Raw genomic sequence first — 23,029 nt, forward strand, 5'->3', positions numbered from 1 at the left:
TGCACTGAACTTGTTTTCTTCCTACATTTCTGTCCCTCTTTAGCTCCTTCCTGAAATGTCCCACACATACACAAAAAGGAGGTTTTGCAAATGTCCTAAGACAGTCCTAAATTTCCACAAAATACTAATTAACAATACAACAACAGAAAACCAGTTTTTGTTTTGTTTTGTTTTGTTTTTAAATATTTTATTTATTTATCTTTAGAAGGGAAGGAAAGGAGAGAGGAAGAGAAACATCGATGTATGGTTGCTTCTTGTGAGTCCCCTGCAGGGACCTGGCCTGCAACCCAGGCATGTGCCCTGATTGGGAATCAAACCGCGATTGTCTGGTTCGCAGGCCCGTGCTCAATCCACGGAGCCACACCAGCCAGGGCAACCAGTTTTTTTTTTTAATGGAGGAAGAAAAAAAGCAGTAATTGGAATGAGAGGTAGAAAGAGTCATGAGATCTTTATCAAAAGGAGTTAAGCATTACAAAAAACCTATAAAATGTTGAGTCACTCAATTATGCAGATGGTCAATATTTATTATTCTCTAAGGTCTAATCTTAATTAAATATTTGCAAAAAAATTACTGGACAGAAAACAAGGGATATGCTGGCTGTGAGCTATGTGGCCAGGTGACCGCTGAAACACAGTGAGAAATGATGGAAAGATGACCAACTATTAACACACTGACAGATCCCAGGGAATCCCAGCTCCAGGTTTTCGTAGTTTTAAGAACTTGGGTTAGTTACTTAACCTCACCAAGCTTCAATTTACCCACTTTCCAAATGGGGTAAGACTATCCACTTTGAGGAATTGTTGATGGGTTGCACTGAGTGGTGAGGATCAGTTGATGGAGCATTATCCCATGAATCAAAAGGTCACAGGTTTGATTTGGGGTCAGGACATGCGCCTGTGTTGCAGATTCTCCCTTGTCAGGGTGTGTGTGAGTGGTGCCTAATCAATGCTTCTCTCTCACATCGATGTTTCTGTCTTCCTTTCTCTCCCCTCCTTCCCCTCTCTCTAAAATCAATGAGCATTTCCTCAAGTGAGAATTAAAAAAACAAATTGTTCATAGGTTAGTTCAATACGTTTTTATACATGGTGAATATAACTATTGCAAACTTGAAATACTAAAGAATTGCTTCTTAAGAAATCAATAAAAAGAGTTGAGAGACATTTCTAAATATTTTCCTAAAGCAGCAGCCCCCAACCTTTTGGGCACCAGAGAATGGTTTCCTGGAAGACAATATTTCCACGGACCTGGGGTCTGGGGGTGAGGGGTGGGGGGAACGTTTTGGGGATGATTCAAGCACATTACATTCAACCTCATCCTGCGGTGTGACCCAATTTCTAACAGGCCCAGACCAGTACCAGCCCACGGCCCAGATTTCAGGGACCCCTGCCCTAAAGGACATAAAATTGTGTAATGTGGTACCATACTTACCAAATACAGCATTATAGAACTTAAACTCTGGTTTTGTTAAAATTCAAGGTGCAGAAAATTCCTTAGCGTCAGACTTACATAACTCGGCGCTAATCTTAGAAAACCACTTACTAGACACGATGAGCTTACCTGCAACAGGAAATCAAAGAGGGCCACCTTGGACCACTCCTGGTGATGCACTGCGGTACAGCCCCGGTCAGGCCTGGGTGCTCGGCCATTCTGCCAGCACTTCTGCTGCAGCAACTTCTGGTAAGTGCCCCAGGTGAGCTTCACAGAAGAGTGGGTCTCATTACTGGTTGGAGATAAAGACGAATCCCAGAAAATGACAGGACATGGGCGGCCATCTGGGGAAACGGAGACACAAATGCGCTTTTAGCCTGCTACCGCTCGGGGCGCGCCCTTGGGCAGTCGTATGTTTTCACAGCTTCTCTCTCTCCCCTGCCCAATGTGAGACTTTGATTAGATGCCCCTTTATGATCCCACGGTCTTCTGAGGCTTCAACATTCTACACCTCAGTGATGCTTCCCNGGTGAGCTTCACAGAAGAGTGGGTCTCATTACTGGTTGGAGATAAAGACGAATCCCAGAAAATGACAGGACATGGGCGGCCATCTGGGGAAACGGAGACACAAATGCGCTTTTAGCCTGCTACCGCTCGGGGCACGCCCTTGGGCAGTCGTACGTTTTCACAGCTTCTCTCTCTCCCCTGCCCAACGTGAGACTTTGATTAGATGCCCCTTTATGATCCCACGGTCTTCTGAGGCTTCAACATTCTACACCTCAGTGATGCTTCCCGGGAGAAGTCTTATAAAGTGGAAAGGTACTGTTAGACAATGAAAAAATTTTTCAGCAAGACACTTTATAGATGGGCAACAATTGCCCACCAACCCCCAATAACGACGTCCTCTGGTTAATGTGGTTTCATTCCACGCCTAAAAGTAGCCACCACAAAAAAGGAAAGATTCCAGACATTTATAATCATCTATTCAGTGTCTGAGTGGAGCTGCTCTCTATTTGTAATAACAACTGTCTGATTTTCTGAAGCCGCATTATGAAGAATTTTTAGAAGTGGCAAATTTAACAGTGAAATTGTATGGTTCACACCAGTCACTATAATCTCCAAAGGAAAAAAGCAAGAGTGTTTTTGTTTTTTGGTAGAAACATCAGTGCTCTTGGCAATAGATCCCGTACTCACATAGAACCTCGCAAAGCGCACTGAGGCAAATGTCATTTCTTCAACTGCAAGTGTACAGATGATTTTCCAAAATATCTGTCACTCAAGTTATTCTTGTCCCACCCTTGATGACTTAGAAATTTCATTGCTGAAGTGCATAAAAAGAATAAGCCTGACAGAAGTCACAGTAAACAGGGAAGACCATGACGGGGTCCACTGAAAACCAGGAACATCACTGCCAAGCGCCCATTTCTACCAAATAAAGTCACCAAGCGATGACCCTGAACAGGTTTGCTTCTAACTAAAAATTTAGAATGATGCTCTTTGGGGGGAAAAAAGCAAACCAATAACTAAGTCAGAAAGCTCTGAAAAAGCCCACAAGGCTCACTCTCAGCAGGCCTGGACAACAGAAGCCTCTGAAATTATGAGTGGAATGTCTAGACACAACAAAGGAATTTTTAAAAGCCCTTTGAAATAACTTAAGAGGTTGTCAAAATATAACTTTTCCATTTTGTTTAAGGCTTTCATTTTACCACCTTGCTTGCCTGCCTTCTTGCAGAGTTCTTATCTAACCGCTCTTGAATTTGGTGACCTCAGTAATTTTAAAAGCCTTCACTTAATCATTCTAATCACCTGTACTCCATTTTTGTTAAAAAATAAAATAAAATCTTTCTCCTCTTAGACTTGAAAGTTACACCAGGATATGTAAAAAGCCCTTTTAGATTGTGGAGAATATGCCACAGTCATTGCCATACAATTTAGAGAAAAGCAGAAGGAAAAAAAAAACAAAAAAAAACATGAACCATAAAAAAAGAACTTCATTTTTAACATTGCCACTCTTTCTCTTTTTTGTTGCATAATTTGGGACTACTGGGATCTCATTATCTTCTGAGACATAAATATAATTTGAAATGAGGGTACTCCAAATATTATGCCAATTTTAAAATAGTAATAATAATATATCCAAGGCAAAAACAGTCCATTATGCAGCAGGAGATATACATAGCCCAGTGTAACCAAGTACAAGCAGAAGACAAAACACAGCTTTCAAAGACAGGGGACTTCAGACTTCTGAAGATAAACACCAAGAAGCACTACCCGTCAGTGTCTCTGACCCAAGTTGCAGACAGCACTTTGCACTCCCAGTGCTGGGATGAATTCACAGGGAGGTGAAACCTGATACCGAAGGTTAACACCACACGTCAACCCAGGAGACAGGACAGCGCGGTCTCCTCGCCAATTCTCTTAAGACCCTCATAAAAACAAGGAAACGATTTGCCTAAACAATTGAAATGGTTAATTAACAACCCTCTGAGCTGTCTTTCCTTTCCTTTAGAAACATTTGCTTTTTATTTTAAAAGTAATTAAAAGTAAACCTAATCTTTTCAAGAATCATCGAAAAACACTGAAATGTCTAGCTAAGAAAACAAAAACACTGTAATTTTCTATCCCAGTTTTTTGTTGTTGTTGTTCTGTTATCTGGGCATTTTCCTCTGGTATTTTCCCATCGCTTTCTTTCTCACCTGAAAGACAGGTGCGAAAGTTAAATTTTTGTTTTTAGAAATTTAAGACGTATAGGATATAGTTAGAGCTCAGACACAGACCTTTCCATTGTGGTCACATTACCTCTTAGCTTTGTAACATTAGTCAAGTTTACAACCTCTCCTTGCTCTTTTCTTCTGCAAAATGAGAGTGATAAGTGAACCTTCCTAAAGGACTTTCTTAGGATAAAGGAGTTCAGACACTTAAAATTCTCAACCTGGTACTCGATATATATATGCATATCTCAGGAAGATTTTACTATAATTATATATATATATATATATATATATATATACACACACACACACATTGTACAATTACATAATTTATAGTTTTAAACTGGCCTTTATTTGTTTATGATGCATCTACTACGTACCAAGCACTATTCTAGACTTGTATTAATTAATGCATTTTTTTTCTTTCATAAAGCTTACATTTCCACCAAGGGAAAAGAGGCAAAAATTATACCAAGAAAATAAGCTATTTGGGATCATCTTTTATGTACAGTTTGTTATAATTATTTCACTAACTATTGTACCATAAGCATTTCTCTTACAGTGAAATGTTTTTAAATAGAGTCACTCTAACTATATGATGCAGTAATCTAGTCCAGTGGTCAAGCAGGCTAGGTTAAGGGCAGATAGTAAATATCTGAGTCTTTGAGGGCCACACTTTGAACAGTGTGCATTGTCGCTATTCAACTACTCAGGTGCTCAACTGTTGTTGCATGAAAGCAAAGACATCGTATCAGTAAATGGCCTTGACCGTGCTCCAATAAACTTTATTTCAAGTGTCGTAGTAGCAGTATTCTCTTTGTTCAACCATTTAAAGTCTTAGAAACCATAAGTAGCTTACAGAGCACACAAAAAAACAGGCAGTGGGCCCTCTTTGTTCTACAGACTGCAGTGTACCAACCCCTGATCTAGTCTACCAGGACACGGGTTATTTCATTGACCACTTCTGTACTTTAGATCATCCACTTTTTGAATGGCACATTTTCTATACTCTTGTTTTAAAAAGTTCTCCAACTGCCAAAGGGAACTTTCAGTTGAAAGAAATAATTGACTTTCAATTAATATTCTATTTTCCTCTACACCCATTCATGTTCCCTTAGCAAAATATTTTGAAACCCTCACATAAAGACATATCATCCTGCTCTTCTGGAATCGGCAGACCTCAGCAAAACGGGATTTAAAGAAAGCAACGGAAAGGCAGGGGAAGCAGCAATTTTCACGATGAGCCCCCAGGATGGGGGGCTCTGGGGTCTTTTGATACTCAGGTCAGTGAGTATCCAAATGGCCCTTGAGATCCTGATAGTAGTCAGGATGGCTCCAGATCTCAGAGCTAGGATTACTTGTTAGAATGTACTGGAACATGGACCTAACCCACCGCCTATGCTGGAACAAAGAAGGTATACATTGCCAGCTAAATACCTGACCATGAGATTCACCATATCAGAAGCAACTGAGGCACAGTCGCTGGCATGCTGCTGGAAACTGGTAGAATCCTCTCTCCTCCCCTCTTCTCTCCTCCCCTCCCCTCTCCTTCCAGCTTGCTACAGAATCCGCCTTCCCCATCAGATACCCAGGACACCTGGAGCAGACCAGCAGGGGGACACACTCTGCCACACACCGTAAGGGCCCTTCCGCCCTTTCCCTGGGACTGAAGTCGGGTCGGAACCAGACCACCTGAATAAAAGTGCCCCCCCCCCACCTTGAACAAAAGCCCTTAATTGGACTTTTCTGGCTCCGGGTCCTTTCTTAGCCACCACAGCTACCTAGCAGTACCACTGCACGAATTCCACGTTTCATGACAGATGGTTGTTAAAAGAATTAACTGAACTTTGATAGGTCTGAAGGGATGACAGAAAGATAGCCTCTGAACACTGGAAATGGATTAAAGGAACTTACCCTGAAATCTTTCAGAGATGAGGCGCATTCATCTCTTCACATCCAGGTTTGTCAAAATGATGCAGTAATGCGCACTCTCTAGAGAAATCTCAACAGTGAAGAGGTAAAATTCTAACTGTCAGAGTGGTGAGAAAGCAGGTTTTAAAAGCTACGTGGGTGTTCAAGTGAATTAAAGGTGATCCAGCTGCCTTTAAACATGAGACTTGCCAGTCAAATTTTTTCCCCAACTCTCAACATTTTCCCTGAATTCCAAAGTTCTACCAAGCTGCTTTTTTCTATTCAAAATCACAAAAAAAAAGACATCCTTTTGAGAAGATGCATGTGAAAATTCGCTGAGAGTGAACTCCGTTGGCTGGTTTTATGAAATGCCCTTCACTTTGAACACTGGCTGACTGGTTTTCTTGAACTGTGTGTGGTTGTTGAACATGTTGGAATGACTTGGGCTTGTCGGTCTGTATTTGTCACTGAGCAAACCTAAGCAAAAACTGGCCTGAGTGCTCAAATCAAAACTCTTCTCTGTCATGTGGGCCAAGTTCCTTCTTGTGAACAAGGCCAAGAAGGACAGTGACAGGCCAGCTCAGACCCCTTCATGAACAGCAACTACAAAAGCCACTACAGGAAGCAAGGGCTGCTCCAATGGGGGGCTCGTCCCTGTTCTAGGGAGCAAATTTCATGGCGTTCTATCGCCTCTGTCCAGCCCCTCGCAGGGAAACCTCCGTGCCGCAGGTCTCTAACTGATAAAGGCAACGGCTGATGTGGATGAAACTCCAGTGACAGAGTAGCAGGCGTCTAGCTGTTAGTGATCCCTGAAGTACGATCTGCTCTACTTTTTGGCAGTAGGGTTTGGCAATGAAAGTATTAAACTGAAGTGAATGAGAAGGTCAGATCTCTTGGCGCAGAGCTGTTGAATGTGAACAAGTTCATCAATGTGAGCCCTGGGAAAATCGGAATGCGAGGTTCTGTAACAGCCTGGAGGGTGGAGAAAATGTGAAGGATTAGGTGAAATTTTACTCCTAGTCGGGGTTTTAAGTATTGTTAACACATTCATCCTAATAAATAGAAAATAAATAAATAGAATAAATAAATATTTATTTATTATTCATCCTAATAAATAAACAGGCACAATATACAATTGTGCCTTAATTGTCCTCAAATGGACCTGTGGGTTCCTGAGTTTCAGATAAAAAGAGTTCGGAGCCAGGCATGTGCTGAAAACGGAAGCCCATTCTTTGAGAGCTTCCAGTGCAGCAGGAGCAGATAAGGGCACGTCCACAATGATGATCGAATGAGCTGTTCGCCTGTTTAGTGAGTGTTTTGACAGGAAGAACCGAAGGACTAAATAAAAACCGAGCTCTCCGTGTAAAGCCAAGAAATGAAGAAACGCAATGCCTCTGAATAGCAAAGTAGTGAAATGCCGCAGTTAATCAGGAGACCCTTTGCTAAAAGGAGCTGAGAGCATGGGGTAGGGGAAAAAGTCATAATGTTGATTCCATTCCTGACTCCATCGATGGTCTCCCCAGGACTTGAGCCAAGTCCTCCAGCCACCCTGACCCAGGCACGGGGTCCCCTCCGGGGCAAAGAATGCCTGCCACATCCGTCTGGCAGGGCAGTGGGACAACCCAATGAAATACTTCAAGGGCAGCACTGTCAAATACGAAAAAGAGGCAACCCTATGCTCAGGTTTTATGGCTTAAAAAGGGGATAGGTAGTTAAGAGGCAGAATTCCACAGATGTTACATGTGTAGATTCTATATAGCCAGCCAAGTTTGGGGTATAGAGATTTGTCTTAGAAGTTCATTTCTGGGTGATTTAGAATACCTTGTTCAAACAAACAAAAATAACCCTATTTACTTATCTAGTAGTTTTTCACTTCAAAATTTGTTTTCTCTAGGTTGAGCTGAGTTCAAATAATCTCCGTATTTCCACAGGAGTTGGCTAAGTGCGGAGCTGAGCCAAGGAGAATGTCCTATGACTTCCTTCATCACAAACTACTTAGACAATGTAAACCATCGATACCAATTTAAAAAGTGTCCTTCTTTGTTCTGAAAACTTGACTAACGACAGGAACTTCCGCTTTCTAGGTCTGCCCTTGACTTCAACTGTGTAAATGGAAACTTCCAGATGCTTCCTACCTCAATATTCCATTAAAAAAAACCAGGAACCAAATTTGAAATCAAAGGGTGGTGATGATGATGCTGTCACTGTGCCAGGCTCCACAAACAGTCACATTTTGCAAACGAAGTTTTGGTCACATCAGGGTGGCCCAGTTTGGGGCAATTCATTGTTTATTCATGTAGATAAAGGAACCATGAATTCCTGACCAGAGTGACCTTCACACAGTGCAAAGCTCATTACATCACTACTCATCTTAAAAACCCTTCAATAATTTCCCGTTACCAGCAAGGTAATATCTAGGTCCTTAGATGACATAAAGCCCACCCACTCTCCACAACTGAATCTTACCTCAGCCTCACCCACAAACCCCCACAACCCCCCACAACCTTCATCTCCTTCTTATAGAACTATTTGCATTTTCCTAAGCACACTCTGCCTTCACTCATTTTTTACAATTCTATTTTTTTACCCTTCCTACACCTACTCCATGTCACTCCACCCACAGTGACTTTTAAGAACCAGTTCAGACATTACCTCTCCTAAAACTTTTTACAGTCCCCGACCTACCCTCTTACACACACACACACACACACACACACACACACACACCGGGAGCAGTTCTCCTAAAAATATCTCCAGAGAGGTCCTTATGGTACCCCTTTTGCATGATGGGTTTGCTTAGCTTTCTCCAGCCCTCTAAACTGAGAGCTTGGAGAAAACAGGGACCCTTTTCAAATCATCTGTGGATCTCCAACTTTTGACATAATGTCTAAGCCAAAGCAGGCATGCAAAGTTGTGATTAATGAATGAATGAATTTTTCAGAATCCCCCAAGTGTCTCCTACAGCCCTTCAGGTCTAAGGAACAGTTGATGGGGGCTCTGATTAAAAGTTTGGTTGGTGTGATATCCTAGTGAGCAATGATTTCACTGTCCTTACTCTCAGTGAATTGGGAAGGGTTGGAGAGCAACTTGAGAAACAGAGGTGGGAAGTGCAGAGGTTTCCACACCCTTGGTCTCCCCAGCTTGGGCTCAATTGTCCTCGTCCAGGTCTCCATAGCTCTATGGGACCCCGGAACGGTGAAAAGGGGGGTGGTGGGAACACCACAGCCTCTCTCCTCCTGACACCAAATCACTGTCATGAGAAGGGAAACAGGTAAGCAACATGGCTCCATTTAAAGACCAGACCCAAAGGCAGAGGGAGAGTAGGTGGCAATCTGGATGTAGGATGAACTGGAAAAGCCCCAGGCCTCAGCCGTTTGGAGGAAATGTGCCACGCGAAGGGCCGATGGAAGACGGTGCCCACAAGGGGTGAGGAACGAGGCCACGGAGTCCTTCCAACAGCCATCACATCCCAGTCCCACTGCACGCAACTGTGGGCAGTTAGGGGACCTACGTGCTTCTCTGAGCATCACTTTCTCCCACAGAAAAATCCATCCAAGAATATTATCTGGTGTACGGGGCTGTTATAAAATTTAGTGAGATCATGAACGTGGAGTGCCAGGCACTCCACGAATGAGATACTGGCATTATGTACTTTCCATTCCAAACACTTTCTTTAATTGACAATTTTAGGTGCTTTTTATTTCGTTCAAGTAAACATCAATCTATTTAAACAAACTAAGAAAATCGAAGGAAACATCACAAAGAGCTGAATCAGCTTAGAAACTGGATGAAAATAAAAGGTAACATTCAGTGAGTGTTACTATGCGTTAGACACTGTTCTAAGTATTTCATATCTATCAACACAATTTTCATAACACCTGTAGGAGATAAGCACAATTATCATCATCATTATTTTTATTTTCATCATCCCTACTACACTAACAAAGAAATAAGGTACAAAGAGATGAACCGTCCTAGGTCACACAGCTATCAAGTAGTGGCACCAGGATTTGAACTCAAGGAGTCTAGACTGCCAGTTATGGGCTGAATTCTGTCCTCTCAAAGTTCCCATGTTGAAGCTCTAGCCCGCAGTAGCTGAGAATGTGCCCGTATTTGGAAATAGGCCCTTTAAAGAAGTAATTTCAAAATGAAGCCATCACGGTGGGCCCTAGTCCCATGTGCCTGCCATCCTTATAAGAAGAGGAGATGAGATCCCACAGACACAGGGGACAAGCTGTGGGAGGGCACAGCAACAGGATGGTCCCCCGTGAGCCAAGGGGAGAGGTCTTGGAAGAAATCAAACATACGGACACCTTGATCCTGAACTTCTGGCCTCCAGTACTGTGAGAAAACAAATTTCTGTTGTTTAAGCTACACAGTCTGTGGTATCTCTGACGGCAGCCCTGGCAAACTAATACACCTGTCCATGCGCTTAACTACACAGCTGTGAGAATTAAAGACTACACGGCTTCTTCCTCATGCCTAGAGCAGTGCCTCACACGTGGAAAGTAAATGTTATCGATCACAGCTGAACTAGACCGAAACACCAATATTTGCCCATGACCTGAGGTGTGAGGGAGCCCTGGATCCTGTCTAGTCCTCCCACACTTGTGTTGTCCTTAGGGACTGAGACAGCAACAGATTCAGTTCTAATGGAAAGGTCATGACCTTGAAGGTCATCAGCCTAGTGTTGAGTGAATCCTGAAATCAGTGGCAAAAAGAAGATTCCCTCCAGGCCACTGAACTCTCACATGACCAACTAGTGTCAATTCCACCGCGACATGGATTCTTGACTGTTTCCCGCCATGCCCCCCAACCACAGCTGGCACATAGCAGGTGCTCAATAAATATTTCCTAAAAGAAAAAAAGATAAAGGTGATGCTATAGTTCAAGTAAACACGAAGGGAACAACTTGCATGTAGCTGAGGCCCACGCATCCTCTATATTGTGAGCTCCTTCATCCATCCATCGTCCCTCGGTGCCAGCCTGGGTGAGGTCAGGGCACAAGTGGCAGAGACACACAGAGAAAGTTGCCAGGGTGCCCTTCTCTGTCTATGAAGGTATGTGATGAGCTGACAAGTAGACACTGGCGCAGAGCTGCCGGGCGCAGATGCTCAGAACACTTGTGTTTGCTGAGGAATGAAAGCATTGAGCTGACCGGCTCAGTTGGATGGCTAAAGAAATGCCCTTCGGGCTTTTCTGACTACAGAACACAATGGGTTTTCAATCCCAATTTTAAAAAATAAAACATGATTCCTGTGCTCCCAAATAAACATTGTAAGAAAGTATGCACATATGTCTAAGAGTTCCAGGATCTCGCAGTCTGTGTGTGTTTCCAAGTGGTGAGGGCACCTGGGTTATCCTTGTAACTCCCCACAAAATGCCCCTGTCCCCCTTGCCCGACAGCGGAAACAACATGAAACACACAGCTGCCATCCCTCTGCTCCGGAACCCGCAGCAGCGCCAGCGACTCACGGAGCTGCTCCAGCGTGGAAGAGACTGTGTATTTCTCCTGCTTCATAATAACAAGAGGCGGCACAAGTTGGAAAACAGTGAGCAACTTGGGATCTACAATGAAGTTTGTGGGATGCCTGCAGTTTGTCATCTAGGCAGCCTTGACAGACAGAATTCCTGGAACTAGGCTGCCTTAATTCACTACGACAGCTCTGTGGCAATAAAGCAGCATCCTAAAAATAAAGCATACAGAATGCATCTTCCACGCGGGGCATGCACAATCAATAGTACAATGCTTAAATGCTACCAAAGTGGTATCCCTCGGGATTCCTTCCCATTACCCTGCAGGCTGCTAGGGACAGCTTTGGCAAAGCTGCTCAATTGAAGATCACAGAGCAGTGTGGGATTTTCCTATGCTCTTGACTTTAACATAGACACAGTCCATCTGTCTTGTTTTAGACAAATGCTTTAAAAGATCTTGTTGAAATAATTATCTAGATACACCAGCACCACCCAGTATCTCGTGACCTTGGTAATGATTTATGACTCTCTCAAGGATGGTTTGGCAGAAAACATGCCAATATGTTCGGTGACATTAGCACGCATGTGATCGTTTTCGTTCAAGCAAGGAAATCTGGTCGTCGCTGGCTCACATTAAAAACAAAAAACAAAAATAAAAATCTCATGGATATATTATCAACGTTAAATCGTTCGACTGAAAGGGAACATTAAATAGAAATGTTGGCAGGGTGGAAAATCGGAAATCGCCATGCTTACCTTTGCACATTTTTGTCACTGCCCCATGATTATATCGAGTTATAGTTGAGAGGTAGAGCAGGTGAAGCAAAGCAACAGGAGGAGGATTTAGTATCACACAGAGGTGGGTACAAATCCCAGTTCCACTACTCACTAGCTATGTGTCCTTAGGCAAATTTCATAACCATGCTGAGCCTCGGGATGCCCATATTTATAGCATTGATACTATCTGTTGTGCAGGAGTGTTCAGTGATTTGGTAGACAAAAACATAAATGTAGTATAGGCACTGGAGAATTTATAACGTCATAATTGAAGACTTCATTATTGCAAGTGTGGGGTTTTTAAGCCCTTTGATGCTACATTTCAAAATACTTCTGCATTTCCTGCAAAGACATGCAGAGGATGAGACTCTGCTCCAAGGATAATTGCTGGATTTTGCAGTGCAGCATACTGCAGGCATCCTATGTAATTATAACCTTGCCCTCCCCCACATCCACCCTTCTTATTTTCTGGGTTATCTTTGGGATAACTAACACCTGTCAGAAAAGGGTCTGCTGAACAATACAAAGCCAGTACCTCCACTAAATTCACATACATTCAAGAAGAATCAACTAAAATTCCTTGTGATACAATCAAGAACCTATCTCAGACTAACCTGCGCTGACTGCTCTACGCTGATTGGATAGCCCGTGTCGATTTCACTAAGTTAAAAAACAAACAAACAAACAAAAGCCACCTGAAGATAAACTTTATAACTGGGACTATTTGTCCGTGGACTGACTGAATCAACAGAAAGCTCCATCTGAGAGACTGGGGGCAAGGAAGTCATTCAAATCATAGTATCTGATTCTCTTACATCACCTTTTGCATATTACAATACATGCCCATTCTACAGCCAGGCAATTTATATGACGCTGAGCAAGGTACGTACTTAATTACTCTGGGCCTCTATGTCCACATCCACAAAATGTCTCTCATAGTACACCCACCTTGTAAAATTTTTATGAGATAAGCACACACAGTACTTAAAACGGTGCCCATTACACAGTAACGTCAATATCACTCTTGCTATAATCAAAACTGTTGTTTCCTTCAGGAAAAAAAAAAAGAGGTTTCCATAGCAGCCGGTATCTGTGTACCAGTGAGCAAATCATCCGTTTCTACTTATATTAAATAACTAAATATACTAACGGGTCATGGTGATGGAGAAAGGAGACATACCTTAAGGCCCCTTAAATGATTTGTTGAGGAAAGAAGATTGGTGAAAATAAGAAAGACTTGCAAGTTATAAAACAAGGGTTTGAATTTCAGCTGTCTTCTTATGACTTTTCCTTCATGTCAAAATTGAGGTAAAAAAAAGGTCTACTGCACAGGCTTCTTGGAAAGGTTAACTGAGATAAGCCAAATATCTATATTCAACTAACAATACAGATTAGTTCTTGTTCTTCATACCAGGTATGACTTCATTTCCACAAGTGTTAATCAATAGAGAACAGAAACAACATTTAGAGAAGATAACTTACAGGATTTGCTAGCTACCCAATCTCCTAGACATGAAAAGATTAAAAGATCATCAGAGAAATATATACATAAACTAAATCTTCTTGTTCCTACTATAAAAAGACTCTTTATCAAATTACATTATAGTGTAAGGGCAGCAGACCATACCGCTGGGCTTCGTTAGAAAAAGCTCCATACACTTCATTATTTAAATTACACAGAGGATGCCAAAGACCTTTTCCATCACCTCGACAATGACCTCTTAATAAGATCCTCCAGGAGAAATCCTGGTCTGGACTTGGGACCAAAATCAGTAGCACTTGTCCTGAGTATTGGAAGCTGAGGATAAATATAGATTCACTGTTCTGAGCCAGTGAAACAGGCCAAGAATGCATTCCTGAATTATTTAAAAACATTTACTGAGCACTTACTATGTGCCAGACTCTCCACTAGGATCTATAAAGGCAATAATAAGCAAGATAGGAAATACCTCTGCCTTCACAAACCTAGAGGCTAGTAGGAAGGAACAGATTAGTAGACAAGAATTATAATACAAAGTGATGGGCCTCAGCTCCCACCCGCTACTCTGCCAACTCCCTCTGGGAGCACCTCAGGAAGGTAAAGGACATATCAGGGCACTGTGCTACCAAATGTATTCTCACAATCCTATGACGACATAAAAAGGAAGCGCAGTATAACATAACAAGGATGACTGTATGCCCTCCTTGGCCCAAGACAGCCTCAGTGCCCACCTAAATCTTTTTTTACTCCAGGGTGTTCCAGTTCGAGAAATAAGTAATAGTCACCCAAGCCAAATGGTGAAGAGCTTATGTTTCAAAGTTTGCTGGGCCTAGGCTTGAAACCTAGCTTTGTCATTAACGTAAGCTGTAGGAGTCAATTACTTTGCCTAAACAAGCCTCAATTTTCTCATTTACTAAATGGAAATAATAACAGTGACGACCTCATCGCATTGCTCCACGTGAGAACCATCGGAATCAATGCATGTATGAACTACCCGAGTCAGTTAGTACAGTGCTGCGCAAACAGTGAACATGCAATAAAAAATAGCTTTCGCTTTTACCAGCCGTCGATGAAAAGTCTGTGAGGCTATCACTCAAACATTCCCAAAATCATGATAGACTATTTTGTGAACTTGGGACATTAAAACATTACCTATGAATCTGAAGCACTCAGATGTGAACCAGGGTAAACAAGAACTGTCAAATCTATTGAAGTAAGTCACTGGTGTTGCAAGAAGTACCAATTCTGACATTAAATTATAATCCTAAAGCCACTGGAAATCCAGTTTAGTTCTCAGCCACTGCCAAGAGTTTTAATCCATTCCAGTCTAGACTCCATGGGAATCTCACTAAAATACTGAAGTTCATGGTGACAGGGAATAAGGAAAAACCTGTGAGTTTACAACTTCTTCAGAGTCCTTTTTAGCCTTTTAAGCAAGCATAGATTCATAGTAGCAACTTCTGGGAATCTTCTGCTTTTAAACCAAAGCCATTGACTCACTCTAGTTTGTATTCAAACCTTGGAAGAGCCTCCAGACTCGGAGGATATCCATTAAATGCAAGTGCACGGCCACAGACCAGCCCTTTGCCTGCAACAGAAGTGACTGGCTACATACTCAGAACTTCCAGAATGTTTGTCATCTGAAAGGTTCTTGGAAACCAGGCTTAATAAACCACTGTCATGGACTTAAAAGACTATATGGCTAGGCAACAGATATACTGAGCAAATAACCTATTTTTGTCTCATTTTCTTTGTTAAATAAAGGAGTTAAATCCATTGTAAAAAATCAAGAATTTAAATCTGATGTGGTCTGGTTCTGGGCTTCTTAAAAAGATTCCATCTGCTGAAGAGAGATAACCCACTTACTTCCCTCTTACTTTGGGAAACAAACAAAATTTTGCTTACTTCCATAATAACCTGCCTAATAATATGTCTGTCAACAAGATCTTTGCCTCCACCCTGGCTTCCTTTCCTCATCATGCAAATTGCCATTGGCTTTAATTAGATTAAATAAGCCACTGGGAAGTGCGGTAAGGGAAATGGGGAGCAAAGTTGATACACTGTAGGCATGCTGAGTACAGCATTTCCCTGAAACTCTCCTATCCTCCCAAAGCTGGGAAAATGAAGAATGCCAAGCATATGGAAAGAGACGCTGCTGCTGCTGTCCAAATGTGAAACGTGGGAGGAGAAAATCGTTTAGAAAAAGAGAGTGAGAGAAAAGAGAAAATCAAGCCCAAACCCCAACAGCTGCAAAGACCGAAGCATGTGAAGCTGTTACCTTGGATGAACTCTGATTTCCTGCTCACAGAAGGCAGGGTCCTGTTGAGCCCCAGGATCCTGTCCAGGTGGAAGGCAAACACCTCACTCATGTCCAAAGGCTGCTTGACCAGCCCGCAGGGGCTAGGGCCGCAGCCAGGCACAGAGCCAGCGACACTCCCCTCGAACAACAGCAAGCGCACTTGGCTGTTTGAGGACAGTGGCTGGAAGCCCGCCACAGCACCATCCGCCAACAGTCGCATTCTACGGATGTCTTCTTTGCTCAGCCATGAGGGGGCGCTCTCGCTGTAGATCCTGATGTTGCTCTCCCTGGCCTTCGGCACCTGTAAATCTGAACCCCCAACTCGCACTCCTGGACCCCGTATCAATCTCCAGTGTTTTTCCCCAACGTTGGCCAGATTTCCTCTCTGGACATAGCTGGGCAGGTCAGCATCAGCTGCCCTTGCAGCTTCCTGTGGCTGAAGGGATGGTCCCACCAAAGCCTCCTGCCCCGGAGCTGCAGACACCACTGCATACTTCTTCCTACGCTTCGGTTTCACTGTGCCACGGATATTGGCGGGTTTGCTTCGCCTGGAGCGTAGGGTAATGTACACCACATTGGGCTGCAGGGTGGATTCATTGTCCTGGGTCTCTGGAGGGGCCAGGGTGCCATCCAAGGGTATCTCAGGGAAGGGTTCCTCGGCAGGGTCTCGGCTCTTGTGGGGCCCCCTTTCCGCGGTGGGTCTGTGCTGGAGCGATGCGCGCCCCACCTGGCTTACTAGGAAGCCCAGGTAGATGGCACAGGCAGTGCCCAGCAGAAGGTTCCTCCGGGTCCTTGGACGGCGGCTGCTCCAGAGTTTACACACCCGTGGGACGCAAAGAGAGCAGATGAACCAGTTTATGAGCTTCCCTGGCTTGTCTGGACAGGTCATTTCTCCGCCGCATCCACATGTTGAACACAGTTTAAAGTCTGCAGTCGTCTCCTGGTGACATGATGCATGGTTTCCTGAATCCAGCTGTCGCCTTCGTGTAGATGTCTAAGTGGTTTACAGTGGACAGAGATGGAAGTAAAGGGTTGGTGATGGGGTTGGGAATGTTTGTGACACCCGCCACAACAAGCCTTTTAAGCTCCCATCAGCCTCCCCAAGGAGCAGTACGGCTTGTTCCTGGGAATGAATGGAAACAGAGTTAACTGAGTCACAGCCTCATGCTAGTTAGGTTCCTCTACAAGACTAAAGGGAAAAAGTGACTCTTTCCTTTCATAAATATCACCACTAAATGTTTTTTTAATGAAGTGTAAAAACTAGAAACAAGATAGGCATATAAATTGATAGTCAGTATAAACTAGTGAGAACAAGCCACAAAAATCCAAGAATATTGTATAACTTATAACTAGAGTCACTTAATTTGATTCTAAAGAAAAAGCATTAAAATTTGACAAATCCAGTCTTTTCCTTTTTGAAATTCAGAAATAATTAAAAAGAAGTAATGGATGGGTTTTAAAAAAAATCTACAGCTATTCCATATTGATTTTTTAAATCCTGCACTAATTAGTTAATTAAATAACCAGCATTCAAGTTCAGAAATACATTCTCTTAATCTAACACTACAATGTTTCTTCATAATGTTCCATTATTTTACATTACTAGTTATTGTGATAAAAAGCCAAAAATACCCATATAAGTTAAAAGCAGTTACATTTATTGCCACCTACCCACACAGAAACACAATACACAAATCCGACTGCTTTTTATTCCTTTTCTTTCCTCCCAAATCAGCTAAAAGAAAATAAAAAGATCTCTTGTGCTGTTTTTTTTCTCATGTTATTAAAAAGAAGAAGAAACCATAAGCAACCTTACTTACACAGCTGGCCCCACGTTTGGCTCCAGAAACACTGTAATCCCCGACTCTAATGCAAAGAACTTTTAAAGGCTGAGGCATGTAAGTAGAACATATTTCATGGTCAAGAGTGTTCCTCATTTCAAATATTTCAGCTCGGCTTTAAAAGCTCCCTTGAAAACTACTGATTACAAAGCAAAAAAAAAAAAAAAAAAAAAAAAACCCTAAACACCAAAACAAAACAAGTCCAGTTGCTTGCACACTGGTTGCTTATATCCCAATTTTAGAGAGGAATTTTTTAATTGTTTAGAAAATAAACTTTAATTTTAAATTCTGCAAAAGCAAATGCCGTACAGAGCAGTTTTCATTCAAGTAATTTTCCACTTATTTTTAACCCCTGGGTGCCCTCTAGTGTCCTGTTTGGAAACAGACTCAAAAGCGTCAGTCTCAGGATTGAATTGAGAGTGTTTGCTTAGCCGCAGAACAAATACCTTAAAAAATGAGGAATGCTACCACCCCACCCCGCTGTCCATCCCACTTAGCTGGGGATTAAAGCACCAGGGTTCCTAGGTTTTACAACTCACCTTACCGTCTCGACCATTTGCAGAAAAACCTTTGTCTCTCACTTCTAAGGAGGCCTGGAGGTTCAAAAAAGGTGAGAAAGGGTTAACGCAAATGAGGAAAAAAATAGAACAGTGAGATAAGGGTGCACATAGATAGGGAAAGACTTTTAGAGTGTGCAGTTGAATGGAGCAACAGTTCACAAAAAAAAAAAAAAAGTCATGGATTCTCTCTGATTGGAGGTTTTTTTTAAAAACCGGTTAGTAATTGGCTTAGGTAGTTTGCTTGTCCTGGCACAAAGGCAGGGGTGGATGACCTCCGGGCCTCACTAAGGCTTGTTCTTTTGGCCAATAGAATCAGAAGGCAGGAAGGGGGTAGTATTGTTTTCCCCCCCGGAAAAGAAGTTTGTGATACCAGGGTGTGTGTAAGAGATCAGAGTATGGTATACAATGCTAAAAATACATTTTACAAAGCAAAGGAGTTGTAATCTATAGAGAAGGAAGGAATAAACTTCCAAGTGATAAAGTGATGAAAATTATAATAGAACTGTTACTTTAGCGCTCTCAAAACTCAGAACTCTGTTCCTCTGTAAACATCCTGCCACCTGGGGGAGAGAGGAGGTGCAATTCCAGTATGGACTGAGCCTAGAAGTGCCTGTTGATTTGGGATGAGCTTTTTACCAGTTCAAGCATGGAAGCAACTTTCTTTGTGCTCCAAAACTCTTAAAGCACACTTTCATGAGCACAGACTTATTTGCTAGACAGTAAATGCTAACTTCTTGAAAGGAAACCGTGAGAGAGCTGTTTTATTATAACTACCTTACTGTTTTCACATATTGAAAATAATAAATGACCTGACTCTTTAAAAATTAAAAGTACACCTTGGGCAGAAGCCAGCTTTGAAAAGCAGGGGCCTCTGCTAACCGTTTATAAAGCAACTTTTTTAGTGGAAAATGCTTAGGATTTAGATAAGAATTATATGACTTAGTAAATTTGGTTGAATGACTTTTCACTCCCTTCCTCTCCCACCAAATATCTCTTTTTTAGAAGAACAGCAATGCATTGCTTCCCCTTGCAAACAAGAAAGGGATTAGTGGAGGCTGAAGGCTATAATGTTCAGAGAGGGGACTCCAGAGGGAGAAAGCCTTGGTTAGAAGCTTCCCGCCTTCACTGACTAGCTCAAGTCCCTTGTGGCAAGTAATTTGACCTCTCTAATCTTCACTTTCCATCTCTAAGAGACGATTTATTAACACCACTTACCTCGTCAGCTTCTCTGATGGTTAAATGAGATAGTGGTGAGGGAATGATAATAAGGCCATGGGTTTTTACCCTTCTGTATGCCTCTGGACAGTCTAGGAAACCAAACTTCTCTATTTCAGCTGTGGGTGATGAAGGGCTCAACGTTCTGCTTCCCATCCCCGCTCCCTGACCACACACACACACACACACACACACACACACACACACACACGGAACCAGGAGGGACACCTAGCCCAAGTCATTCTTGGCTTAGGATGGAATAACCCAAGCAACAGTGATTTTCAGCCTGTGGAGAGGAATAAAGATTGGATAAAACTGTCTTGATTCTTTGGCTACAAATTATCTCTCCTCTCCTCACCTAAGGCATAGTCTGAGTAAAAGAAATAGGCTGCAGAGTACTTTTTAAAAAAGGAAGACTCTGGTTACTCTAGATTAAATCTGGCACATCAGAAATGCACTGGGGTTATAATCGAACACCTTCAAAGAGGTAGAGAGAAACGTGGGGTCCTTATTTCCTTCATATCTAGTAGTTTTGAGACTCAGTTGTGTCCCTCACTGCAATTCAGACGTGTGGCCTGTCTGGTCCGTTGCTGGGGTGCGGTAACTATACCTGTGTGTTTTATGAATTGGTAGAGAACCAGGAGTAGAAAAGGCAGACTGTGTTAATATCACGTACCCTGTTCACCCCCCCATCCCCACCCCACCCAGCCCTGTAGATTCAAACCCCGGGAAAGAACTATAGGCAAACAGTGGTGGAGATATTTGCACGTCCTGGGTTGGCCAATAAGTCTGTACAGTTTTTTTCTGTGAAATAAAATGCCATATTTTTGGAGGAAAATGAGGGTGCATCTTATAGTCCCAATGTAGCATACTTGGCTTGCTGTGGGTGCAGGGGACGGCAGCCTATGTTATTTATGTTATTAAATATCTTACCACATTTTTTGCTTCAAATTTTTTTTTACTATTTTCCTCCTCTAAAACCTATGTGCATTTTTATGGTCTGGTGCATCTTATGGTCCTAAAAATACAGTACACATTTTTCATTTTCACCAATAACTTTATTGATTTGGATATTTTGAGTATGTCAGCTATCTCCCACGTGGTATCATGTTGACAGTTCTTAATTAGTATCTCAATCTGGTCTACCCAACTGTGGAGCGAGAAATCTCCAGCATGAAACTTTGCAAACTACCTTTGACACATTCAATCAGTCACAGTGCCTTCTCCATACACTGCACAAACCATTCTATTTTTGCATTTCAGTTGCATTTTCACGTTTCTTGAAATAATAAAGCATAATGTGCTGAGAATGCGTATTTTCTTCTGTCTTTAATATTAAAATGATTACACAAAAAATTCACCAGTTTTGATAAGTTCTTTTTAAAACGCATGCTGGTATGACAGCTGTCACAATCAAAATCTAACAAAATTGTTTCAAAGGAAGTTAAAGACAGCCAAGCACTACTAGAGCCATCATAGGGGAAAAAGAACAAACAAACTTTTTTGGCCAACCCAGTATTATTCTGTGAGATACGGAGGCATCAGCAGCACACTTCAGTTTACAGGGAAGAAAATGTGACAAGGAGTCAGGGAGCGTCCCATGCCCCCCACCACTTCCAGGTGTTGTCTATTTTGGAAGCACTGGTGGGCGGTGCCCCTGGCATGGACCTCATGATACAGGGTACAGCCAAGGGGGGGGCCAGAAAAGATTTGGAATGGTGTCCAGAACTCAAAGTGTACAGGAATATTGGAGGAAATATTAAGATGTCCTCACACACACACCCCAGGTATCAGTTGGGGGAAGGGACGAATGGAGCAGGGCCATTAAGAGCTGTGTTGCATAGCAACAGTTTTACAGCTAACCTCTGGAATGTTCATTTAACATATCTATAACCTTTAACTGGTTTCATGGATATGTTAAATAGCTGTGACATAGCTACCCAGGATGTAATTGGGGGCTGGTGCTCTGAGACAGTGCCTGCGAGAGAGGTATGTGGCTTTAGCAGAGTGAGGACCCCCTCTTGGCCACGTGAGGGGGAGAGCCACGCTATTTAGGAAGATGTAGACCCCTGTAGCCATTAGGAGGGAGAGCCAAGCGGTTTCAGCAGAGTGCAGACCTCCTCTTGGCCAGGTGGAAGGGAAAACCACGCAGCTTTGCCAGAATGGAGATCCCTGCGGCCAGGTGAAGAAGAAAGATGCGCTTTTGGTGGAGTGCGGCTTTGGTAGAAGAGGCCCACGCGGCTTTGGGGTGCTCCCTTTGGCCGAGTGGCCTGGAAACCAGGAGAGACTTTGACTGGAACTTGGTACAAAGAACTCTTGCCAGTGGAAGGTGCCGCATGACTTTGGATTAATTGGAGATCCTGCCTGGACAGGCAGACGACGCAGCTCACGTGCCAGCGACCTGAAAACGGACGTGTGCTCTTTTCCTGATTTACGGTACCCGGAGTTGGGACAGTGGGAGAAGGGAGCGCTGTGTGTGTGTGTGTAGGTGTATACCCTTAAAGACTTTAATATTTTAAGGAAGGCATTAGGCCTGAATAGCATTAAATAAACATTTTGTTTCCTTTTCACAAATCTCTGGCATTGAGAGATGTCTTTCCAATTGGCGGCGGACAGAAGAGCCCAGTAGATATTAGTATACCCTCCTTGGGAGGGGCCCCTGTTTTCTGAAGCAGTTTTTGGCATCCCTGGGTGGGCCAAGTATTGCCCCCCCCCATCAGACCCTTTCTTCGGTAACACTCACAGTTGCCATGGAAGCAGCACCGGCAGCAGGAGCAGCAGCAGTGGGCTCAGCAGAGAGTTATCTTTAAGTAGCAGCACAGACAAAAAACGTCCCCCAAAGAGAAGCTAGTGCGTTGTAACCAGAAATGCTGGGTTATGGCAAGTGAGTGGCGAGCCTTTGCATCCTTGTGACACAGTTGAGCCCTTCTGAGGGGTGATGGAGGCCTTGTTTTATGCAGGACAGAGTACTAGTCGGCACAATTTGAGACACTCCCACTAAAAAGTGCTTGGTACCCACAGGCTAGTGATATTCAGGAAAAATGTAGATTGCACAGCCACTTAACATTTATTAAAGGCCCATTAAAGAACCACTCACTAAAGCTGGGTTCTGTGGGGAGTATTCAGTGTCTGAAGCATTGTGTGGCTCAGTAATGTCTAATAAATATTGAATGAAGGAATGACTGAGTGAACAAATGAATGAAAATATCAAGATGATAAAGCACCATCCCTAGATCAATGGTCTAGGGTCACAGTGTGGCCCTGGACCAGCGGCATCAGCTTCACTTGGGAATTTGCTAGAAATGCAAAGCCTCGAACCCCAGACCTACCA

The 23,029-nt window shown here is 42.9% G+C and overlaps 1 protein-coding gene across 1 annotated transcript in view; it reads right to left on the bottom strand.

Annotated features, from left to right (window-relative positions):
• Positions 1-18,615, bottom strand: part of GASK1B (golgi associated kinase 1B) — a 45,168-nt gene extending 26,553 nt beyond the window's left edge. The window contains exons 1-3 of the mRNA XM_037058286.1: positions 18,463-18,615; positions 16,062-17,205; positions 1,559-1,773 (exon numbers count right to left, since the gene is read on the bottom strand). Of these exons, the coding sequence (XP_036914181.1) occupies positions 1,559-1,773; positions 16,062-16,971 (1,125 nt within the window). The 5' untranslated portion in view covers positions 16,972-17,205; positions 18,463-18,615. The remainder of the gene's footprint in view (positions 1-1,558; positions 1,774-16,061; positions 17,206-18,462) is intronic.
• Positions 18,616-23,029: the final 4,414 nt, after the last annotated feature.

The sequence above is a fragment of the Sturnira hondurensis genome, unplaced genomic scaffold (genome assembly GCF_014824575.4).
Source record: "Sturnira hondurensis isolate 20B ecotype Veracruz unplaced genomic scaffold, ASM1482457v3 Scaffold0010128, whole genome shotgun sequence".
NCBI lineage: Eukaryota > Metazoa > Chordata > Mammalia > Chiroptera > Phyllostomidae > Sturnira > Sturnira hondurensis.